This window comes from Sus scrofa, chromosome 10 (genome assembly GCF_054392235.1).
Source record: "Sus scrofa isolate SSC_HxYL_T2T_F1_AM1 chromosome 10, Sscrofa_HxYL_maternal_Yorkshire_Landrace_v2.0, whole genome shotgun sequence".
Classification (NCBI taxonomy): Eukaryota; Metazoa; Chordata; class Mammalia; order Artiodactyla; family Suidae; genus Sus; species Sus scrofa.
This window is the reverse complement of record NC_139392.1, coordinates 85,670,638-85,680,689: the sequence shown is the minus strand read 5'-3', so window position 1 is coordinate 85,680,689 and position 10,052 is coordinate 85,670,638. Positions and strand designations below refer to the sequence as shown.

The following is a 10,052-nucleotide window of genomic DNA, read 5'->3' as shown; positions in this document are numbered from 1 at the left end:
GAGGTTGCAGATGCAGCTCGGCTCCTGCATTGCTGTGGCTGTGGCTGTGGCATAGGCCAGCAGCTATAGCTCTTGATCTGACCCTTAGCCTGGGAACCTCCATATGCCACGAGTGCTAAAAATCAATAACATAAATAAATAAAAGGTATAGGTTCCAGGTGAAATTCTGCCACTAAAGACTTGTATTATTGGTAGTGTAGCAAATCAACTTTTTGAACCTCACTTTTTTCACCAACAAAAATATTAGTTTACACTTAATAGTTTTATTACTTCTAACTCTAAGCAGATAACCTACATTCTATAATTATTTCATATATTCTCAGTATGATTTTTTCATTGCTATAATAGACTCTGCAGTATCCTTGTTTTCTGCAACTACCCAATGTTTTAAATTATGATTTGAATTTGCATTTTGATTCTCTCTATAAAGCTGCCATTGTTGAGGTGGGGGTTGGGTTTAGAGAGATGGTGATGTATAGATAGGAAAGAAGTGTGAAAAATGCTTATGCCAGTGGAAAATTTCTTTCTTTGCCCCAAGCTGGAGGTTGTTTGAGGCATTATTTCCAAGTCTAGTACTAGCTTCTTGTCAGAGTCATTTAGAGCTCATAGCCCTGTTTCTTTGAGAATTGTGATTCAAAGTTTTTTACCTTAAGTTTCCTACACATATTAAAACTTAGATTCTAAATATGCATAAGCTACTAGTAACTAGTGTTGAAGAAGTTGGATGTGCTCCTTAAAAGATACTTAAATTTTCATGCAAAGGCAATACTTAAATTGTGAGTATTCAAACGATAAATGCATCCTTTGTGTGATTGAGGGTTAGGTCTTTTTAGACTTAGCAATCCCATCTCTCGGAAAAATCCCCATAATATCTGAGATGCAAGTGACCTAGAGTGATGCTATCTGTGAGTACTTTTCCACACTTTCTCTTCTCACCCCGCCCCACACCATTCCCCTCCCCAAGGCTTTCCCACAGGATATGTGACCTGGTCCTCTTGGGCAACTTCCTCTGCAAGTGTATCCAGGTAAGTGGTACCCGGACCTGATTTTGAAAACTGCCACTCCAGTGATAAGAGTTTGGTTAAATACTGTCCATCTCTGCGGATATTGTTCTAAGGCTGATATTGGGAACCAGTATGATTGAAAAGGTTCTTCATTTTGCCAACCAAAAATTGGCCCTGGCCATCTGCCTCTACCAGGATTTGGTCACCAGCCATTTCAGCCTCTGGCCTTCAACACCCCCTGAAAGGAATTCAGGGTGGAAATTAGCAATGAGGCACTCTGTGCACTGGGAAAAACTGGCAGAACAGGTCTTCAGATAGATATTTTCAGAAGATTTTATGAGCTCAATTCTTGCATCTTCTCATATCTAAAAAAGCACTACAACCACTAATGTTGACATCTGTTCCTCATGCCTAGCAACAAGCCTCTGCCAAAATGGGTGCTTGACTCCACGGACCCCCTTCACCAAAATCATAGCTAATGCTGACCACTCTCTGTACCTCTTTGGAGCAGTTCCTCAGCATCTCTGAAATGCTGTCTGCTGGGCTAAAGTTCTCATTTTGCCCCAAATAAAACTCAACTCACAACTCTCATGCTGTGCCTCCCCACCCCAGTGGACAATTTGAAAAATAAAATTCTGTTTAAAATAGCTAATTAAAGCACAGAGGTTTAGAGTGTAGCCTGCTTTTAAGCAAGTGGCTGCCAGTAATATTCCCCTTCTACTTCTCATTGGAGACTCATTTGTTGGTCACATCTTAGTTATTTTTAAAATGGTGTGTTTCCACTGATTGGGTCTTGACCCTTCAATGAGTCATCAAAGGGTGATAGAGTAGGGGTTCACTTGTGATCATCTTCCTTTAAGGCAGCTCTACTTCTTGGGGGCTGAGCAGGACTGCATCCATTAAGGGGTACAGACCAATGTAGTGAAAGTGAAAGAGAGGAAGAGAAACAGTGTTTTGTTTTAATCTCCCTATTGATTCAGTTTGTCTTAGACTATAATGTTTAGGGATACAGCTACTAAGAAAGGCAATTAAAAAAAAAAGAACATTCTTTTTTATGGCTGAGTAGTATTCCATTGTGTATATATACCACATCTTCCGAATCCAATCATCTGTTATAATGCCATTTGCAGCAACATGGATGGAACCAGAGAATCTCATACTGAGTGAAATAAGCCAGAAAGACAAAGACAAATACCATATGATATCACTTATAACTGGAATCTAATATCCAGCACAAATGAACATCTCCTCAGAAAAGAAAATCATGGACTTGGAGAAGAGACTTGTGGCTGCCTGATGGGAGGGGGAGGGAGTAGGAGGGATCGGGAGCTTGGGCTTAGCAGACACAACTTAGAATAGATTTACAAGGAGATCCTGCTGAATAGCATTGAGAACTATGTCTAGATACTCATGTTGCAACAGAAGAAAGGGTGGGGGAAAAATGTAATTGTAATGTATACATGTAAGGATAACCTGACCCCCATGCTGTACAGTGGGAAAATAAAAAAAAAAATTAAAAAAAGAGAATATCAAATGAAATAAAAAAATGAAAAAAAAAGAACATTAAAAAAGTAATACATAACGGGGTTTGTTCTGACTTTGTAGTATAGGAAAAAGATGCTGAAGTGGATGCTGGATTTGTGTTCAGCTTGAGTATAAAATTTGTTAGCACTGTGACCTGGAAAAAAGGATCATTTCCATGAACCTAAGTGTTCTCCTCTGTCTTCAGTGCTCTATTTGTTTATAAAAAAATTGAAATAAAATAGTGAAGTTTGAGGTAAAAGAACACAGTGTATTTATTTTTAAAGTGAAATGAACGCCTGGTAGCAGTTAGTGTCAGAGGGAGAAAATGAAGTCCATTCTCTACAAAGAGGTTTTGCCCTTGTACAACCAGAAGGTTTCACCCGTCTGAGGATTTCAACACATTCAATTACGGGCACTGTAACTTGGGCACTCACTCGGTCCTTCTTAAACAAATGCCACATTTTACCACTTGGCCTCTATGAATAGAAACTCAATTTCGGTGTTTATGATTTTTTATATATTGTTAGTATTTTGTCCCTCTATTTCTGAGAAGTTAAAAGTGAGCACTGGCTCAGGAAGTAGCCAAGGCTTTACCATGTGAAGCCTTGATCAGGTAGGTGAGGTGAGATTAGGATGGTGGGAGGCTCTGGAGGGTGGAGTGGAAACCATCAAATTTTCCTAGTGCCGTTTCAAGTTAACTTGCCAAAAGCTCATAGGAAAAAAGCTTCTATGTCCCTTTGTAAATATGCTTGGTCTTCCTTCGCTTTACTAATGTCCTGGCTGAGCTAAAATACCACAGTAAACAAGGAACACATGTAAGGACTCCATATACTCCAGACAATAACAACCACTGTGGCAGAGGTCAAAGGATGCGAACTCAAAGCAGGCCGGGCTGACTCCGCACAGGCCTGAGTGTGAGATGTGTGGTTTGTGGGCTCAGGCTTGTCTCTAATGTTCTACTGAATACTGGGGTGAGTTGTGGCCATCTGTTTTACTTAGGGAACAGCTCCTAAATGGCAACGTGGCTGTGATGTGTTTTTGAAAGAACTTGAAGACACAAACAGGAGAGTGATTAAAATGCTTAGCACAGACCTGACAATACAGGAAATGACCAGGAAGGGAGCTGATATCTGGGGAGAGGGGTTAAATGTCCAGAAGAAAGGCCAAGAATGTCCACAAACAAGAGTCAGGTCATGATGAGAGCCCAAAGGGTTGAGATTATGTCGGGAAAAGGGGTGTTTAATTCTAATATTTCCACGGTAGATGTGTTTCAGTGTAACGAGGTCAAGGCGTAGCAAGACAACAGATGAACAGAGTGGGATACACAGATCTTTGCTGATGAAGAGATTAAGAACCTGAAACGTGAACACTGTGTGAAGATCCTGAAGTCAGCCAGAGGATGGGCGGTTGTGGGAAAGTGACGTGGACTGTGACTTCAAGGAAAAGTCTTTAGTGACTGAGAAGGAAGAACCAGAAGATCAGGTCAGAGAGATGCAGACATGCCTCTCTCCCTGTATCTGTGCCGTTGGTGACGATAATCCTTGCCACTTTTCCATCCAGAAGAGAAACCTCTTCCCTTACCCTTGGATTTGTGTTGGTTTCATAACCTGTATCAGTGGATGTATGCAGTGTATGGGAAATGATGGTTTGGGGATGGGCCTCAAAATTCTTGCCTGCCTCCACTGTTCCCTCACAGTTCTTCCAACACCCCAGAGCCAGCCTTGGCTAGTCTGCTGGGGATAAGAGAGCACATGGAGCTGGCCCAGAAATATGCTGTCCCATCTGAGGTCAGCCTGGTCCAGCCATCCCTCAGCCAACCTGGCAGCAGGAATGACTCCAGTTGAGATGAGAAGAAAAACCCAGATGAGCAGGGTCCAAATCCCTGCGCTACAGAATTATGAGTTATGTAAATGATTGTTGTTTTAAGTCACAAAGTTTTGGGTAGTTTGTTACACAGCAAAAGCTAATATGTGTAGACATGACCATGACAAGGAAGAACAGAAAACAGCATAGCTGAATGGCACGAGCCTCAAAGAAGTCTTTTAAATAAAGCACAGAGTATGACGGTCAGTCTAAAAGGTTTGGAGAGGTGCTAATATTTGATGGTATTTTCTCTCCCTCTTATGCAGGACACTAGGGAGAGTGTTATGAAAATAAAAACTAATGTGTTACATAGGTTTGGGGAACTCCAAATACGTGTTCAGTTGCACAATCACTCATTAAAATTTTCTTTTTCTTTTTTGGACAGGAAAGTAGGATTTATTGATGGGCGTTAAGGAGGGGACAATGCCACCAAGGCTCTCATGAGTGCAGGGCCTGCCACTTGTCCAGGGGGCCGTGATTAGAGATGTATTTGACGCCACAGCCATCCGGGATAAGCCTCTTTTCTGCCACCATGTTTTCAAATGCATTTGCATTGAACTTAGTAAATCCCCACTTCTTGGAGATGTGGATCTTCTGGCGGCCAGGGAACTTGAACTTGGCCCTGCGTAGGGCCTCAGTCACATGCTCCTTGTTGTGCAGCTTGGTGTGGATGGACATTGTGACTTGGCCAATGTGGACCCCGGCCACCATGCCCTGGGGCTTTCCAAAGGCACCACGCATACCTGTCGGGAGCCTGTCAACTCCAGCACAGGACATCTTATTGATGTGGAGGATGTGGAAGCGGTGTAGCTGCACTCAGATGTGAAAACCATCTTTGCCACAGCTTTTCACCATGTACTTGTTGGCACAAATACGAGCAGCCTCCAGGGAGTTGCTTGTACTCATCTGACACTATGTGGCCACAGAGTGGGAACTCATCCACTTTTGCCTTCTTCTGCCCCAGATCAAAGATGCAGATCTTAGCATCAGGGACACCTCAGCAGAAGTGAGACTTTGGGTATGGCTTGTTCTTACAATACCGGTAACACCGGGCAGGGTGGTGGCCCATGGCAACACCAAGATCCTCAGGGGTGCACCGAAGGGAAAAACTGCTCATTAAAATTTAAAACTAGTTCTTATATTTTATATATAAGTAGAGTGAGATTTTTTTTTTCTTTTTATGGCTGCACCTGTGGCGCATGGAGGTTCCCAGGTTAGGGGTCAAATTGGAGCTGCAGATGCTGGTCTATGCCATAGACACAGCAAAGCCAGATCCCAGCAAATGTGTGACCATGTGCAGCTTTCGGCAATGCTGGATCCTTAATCTATTGGGCGAGGCCAGGGATCAAACCTGTATCCTTATGGATACTGGTTGGGTTCTTACCCTGATGAGCCACAATGGGAAAAGATTATAGTGAGACTTGTGAGAAAGGAATATTTTCTATTTAGCAAGACCCAACCCTTCTTCTGAACTAGGCTCTGTGTATAGATTTCCAAACTTGCCAGATTTCCTTCAGTTAATCGCTCTTCTGATGTGACCACTCATAGTGTGCCCCTACCCCCACTATCAGTGCTGGCTTCTCATTAACATTAGAAAGTACGTCTTATTCTTCATTTTCTCCCCAGTACCTAATGCAGTGCTGAACATATATAAGCATGCTCAGTAGAATATTTGTGGTTTGCCTTTACAATAAGCATGTAAGAAGTATTCATCTTAAAAGCAGGTTGAAAAAGTAAAAAGTAGTGTAAATATTTGAAACACACAAGATGCTTACAGTAAAAGTTTTTGTTTTTCCGTTTTTGTTTGTTTGTTTTGTCCTTTTAGGGCTGCACCTGCGGCATATGGAAGTTCCCAGGCTAGGAGCCTACACCACAGCCACAGCAATGCCAGATCCCAGCTGTGTCTGCAACCTTCGCCACAGCTCACAGCAACCCTGGACCCTTAGCCCACTGAGCAAGGCCAGGGATCGAACCCACGTCCTCATGGATACTAGTTGGGTTCATTACCGCTGAGCCACAATGGAAACTCCAGCAGTGAAAGTCTTAAAACAAATACCCTATCATTGTTTGGTAGAAATAGTTTAGCATCAATGATGAAAGACAGGACACTGATGATCAAGAAATTACTTCTGCTTCCGATATTTCATTCTCCAGACTCTGGTATTCTCTGTACAAGGCCACCATTCGGTACATGAACTTTTCTCAGACTATCTGATTATTAGAGCAATTGATCGAAATTAGTATAAATATGACCATTTTTCCTTTCCGAAAAAATTCTATACTCTATCTCTTCTGGCTTAATATATCTGATTTGGGGTTCCTGGTTTTATGCTGATGGGCCAATTTGTTCTGCAGAGTACCTTACAGATCCAGTGTGTAACCAGAGAGTGAAGCTGAGTCCTAATTACTTGTTTTTTTAAAAAGCTAATGCATAGGTTCTTATATGCCATGAGCATCTGGACTTTACTGTGTGTTTTTCCAGGTACTGTATAACCTGAAGCCTGTCTTTAAAACCTGTAGCAGCAGGAAGAAAAGCACACAGAAGCCATCCTTGGGTAATAGCGTCTGGGCACTAACGAAGGCTTTCTCACCCACACCTATTTTCCTGAATGCCTTCTGCCAGTGATGGTCTTGGGGCAGGCACATCCCTGTTGCAAGTTCATTATGGAATGTTTCTCTGAATGGGCTCTGATTTTAGGAGAGTAGCTTCTTAGGAAAGCAAAATATGGTTCCTCTCTACCACTGGAATAAATACGAGACAAGACAGAGAAAAGCAGTGTGACAAGGGGCTAATCTGCAAGATGTCAGAACCCCGGGTCTTGAATCTTGGAAGAAAATCAGCCTTCGTCTGGACTGAATATGTTTGTGCATGCAGATGCAGCTAGGTTTTCCCTTTATTTGTCTGGAGAGTTTCAAGAAATGCCAGTCTCCACTGACATGAGTTCATAAGACTTGGCAGTGAGTGCACTACTGCTCCTGCCAAGGGAGATTGCTTTTTCCCACTTTCCATTTGGCTGCTGTTGTGCTGGATGGAGTGTGCCTCCCCGCAGGGGGCGGGGGCTGCAACCTGGAGGCTTTGTCTGAGCACTCAGAGCCACTGGCCTAGGTCTAGTCTGAGCCCTTCTGGAAGAGGTTCGGCTAGTGGAGAGCAGCAGATGAGAGGGAAAGTGCAGATCAAGGGGAGGATGTGGGGCGCCACTCGGCAACAGCTCTGGGGCAAAGGGAGTAACCCAAATGCTCCAGGGTACACTGGTCTTAAAACTGGGTATTTCGTCTGCAAAATAATGGCATGCTTTATACAGACAGATCTTCTGGGTTTTCACGCGTCCAAGCATTTTACACGTTCCTTCCATAAATATTTCTGCTTCATGTCCTTAGCACTCTATTGAACAGACTGTCATTCATTCTTATACAATTAATTCAGTCATTAATGCCCAGCCCAACTCAGAATCCAGGACTCAGTGTTTATGAGTGGATTAATCAGATGAAGATATCTTTAAGTGAAAGATTTCAAATAGAAATTCCCAAGGAAAAAGCTTCTGAAGTTGAGCAAAAACATTTCAACTTGGGATGTGCCACAAAGGAAGCCCAGAAAGCTAATCCATTTCAACACTTCTGCTTTCGAGAGGTTGTGCTTCTCACTCAGCAAGGCTTCTAATAACAAATACTGACCGGGGAGCCAACTCGTACAAGTTGTCAGATCACATGAAGCCTAATTTTCAAACTTGTTCAATGCCAAAGCGTAGTCAGGTTTAAAGATTCAATGGCTTTTACCCTTGAAAGGATTTTCAGAGGTTATTTCAAGTGTCCCCCTCATTTCTTAAATTTATTTTTATTATTGCTTTACTTCTCATGACAAACCCCCACATAACTGAAGTTTACCTGCCCAGCAACTTCCAAGTGTACAGTGCAACACTGCCAACTACACCACAGTGTTTGCAGCAGATCCCAGAGCCCACGCGCCTGCCCTTCACGATGCAGACTGGACAGGAGTGAACAACTCCTCGCTACCTCCTTGCCCAGGTCCGCTCCTCCTCATTTTTCCAGAAAAGGATACCTCGGCTTAGATGGGTTGGATCACAGACCTAGATTCCCACAGAGCTAATATGGACAGAGATACTATGAAAAAACAAAGTTTCTTGGCTCATCTGAAGTCACTGTGGCACCCTTACAATAGGCCAGTGAAAGAACGGAAATGGCTTTCTCTCTGTTGTGACATGAGTATTAGTTTTTGAAGGAGTGTGGGTGAGTGTATTGTGTTTGTGTCTGTCTGTGCGTCTGTGTGTAAGGAGATGTCAGCCTGATGTGTCTGAATGTAATCCTGTGGAGACAAGTGGCAGTGGAAAGGGAGTAAAAGGAAGGCAGGAAGTGAGGCCGGGCGCTGAGGACACAACAGCGCTGTAGGAAATGAAAGTCTTTTTTTCTCTCGCAAAACACTAGTGGCATCTTCATGATGAAAAACAGGTGTCGGATCTCCTGGTGGCTCAACACTTATTGTATTTCCATTCAAGCAATGACGGAGTAGAGATTTACAAAGAAAAACATTCCCACCGCAAAAGATCTAAGGATTCTGAATAGAAGACCAAAAAGATAACTTCATTTTTTATTTTTAAATTTTTTGGGCTGAAACCCAGGAAAACGTAACTCTAAACATTAAAAATGTTAGGAAAATATACATGTCTCAAAACGAAGAGGCAGCTGCATATCAATGTGCTAATGAGGCACTGAAACCACTTCTTCGATAAGAGCTTTTCTGGGGCCACAGGCTTCACTGACCACAAAGGGAACAAGAGACAAGGACTTGGGTCCACATAACGGGGATCATAACTGAGACTCTCATAGAATTAGAACACGCAGGAGTTCCCGTTGTGGCTCGGTGGTTAACGAATCCAACTAGGTTGCAGGTTCAATCCCTGCCCTTGCTCAGTGGGCTAAGGATCCAGCATTGCCATGAGCTGTGGTGTAGGTCGCAGACGCAGCTTGGATCCTGAGTTGCCGTGGCTGTGGCGTAGGCCAGCAGCTACAGCTCTGATTAGACCCCTAGCCTGGGACCCTCCATACGCCATGGGAGCGGCCCTAGAAAAGGCAAAAAGACACACACTCACACACACAAAAAGTTTAGAACACTAAACCCTTGATGAAAGGACGAGGCAGAAAAATATTCTCTAAGCCGTGCCGATCACCTTGGCTCTGGTGTGTAAAACAAAAAATTCCAGGTATCTGCTCTGAATATTCACAATGACAGTCTTACTCTCACAAAGGTTTGAGATACCAACTGACACCATCTGTATGCTCTGGTAAACCTCCAGCCTAGAAACATATTTAATGTAGGCCAGGTGCAAAGAACAAATGCAGGAAAATTATCTCCAGAGGTGTCACTATCCCACCCATGCACTTCAAGATTCCACTTCTCAAAGTCACAAAAAATAAGCTCCCAGTTAAAAATTACAAAATACATTAAAGCAAGACACCACCAAGGAGAGACAGCCAGAAACACCCAGAAGCCCGAAACCCTTAAGGGCTTTAGATGCTACAATTAGTGAATACAAATATAAAATAGCTGCATATAGTATGTTTAAAGAAATAAAGCAGGGACGTGAAAGCCTGTACATGGATATGAGGCAATTGAAAAAGCAGCAGGGATCCTAGGAGAGAGGACTA

At 43.0% G+C, this 10,052-nt stretch overlaps 2 protein-coding genes across 5 annotated transcripts in view; one reads left to right on the top strand and one right to left on the bottom strand.

Moving 5' to 3' along the window:
- LOC146399572 (uncharacterized) overlaps positions 1–10,052 on the top strand; it is a 617,271-nt gene that overhangs the window by 36,627 nt on the left and 570,592 nt on the right. Inside the window, exon 4 of one of the 4 annotated variants that reach the window (XR_014818091.1) lies at positions 965–1,036. The exons of the other annotated variants lie outside the window; for them this stretch is intronic. The gene's annotated coding sequence lies outside the window, so the exon portion shown is untranslated. Of the gene's footprint in view, positions 1–964; positions 1,037–10,052 lie in introns of those variants that run through there. 4 annotated transcript variants of the gene reach the window in all.
- LOC146399574 (large ribosomal subunit protein uL16-like) lies at positions 4,830–5,440 on the bottom strand. Its single transcript, XM_084980512.1, has one exon. The coding sequence runs from the start codon at positions 5,166–5,168 to the stop codon at positions 4,830–4,832; it is 339 nt and encodes a 112-aa protein (XP_084836638.1). The 5' UTR covers positions 5,169–5,440.

Bases quoted from the DNA above. Each gene is read 5' to 3' on its own strand.
- LOC146399574 (XM_084980512.1), bottom strand. From the start codon at position 5,168: ATGTCCTGTGCTGGAGTTGACAGGCTCCCGACAGGTATGCGTGGTGCC.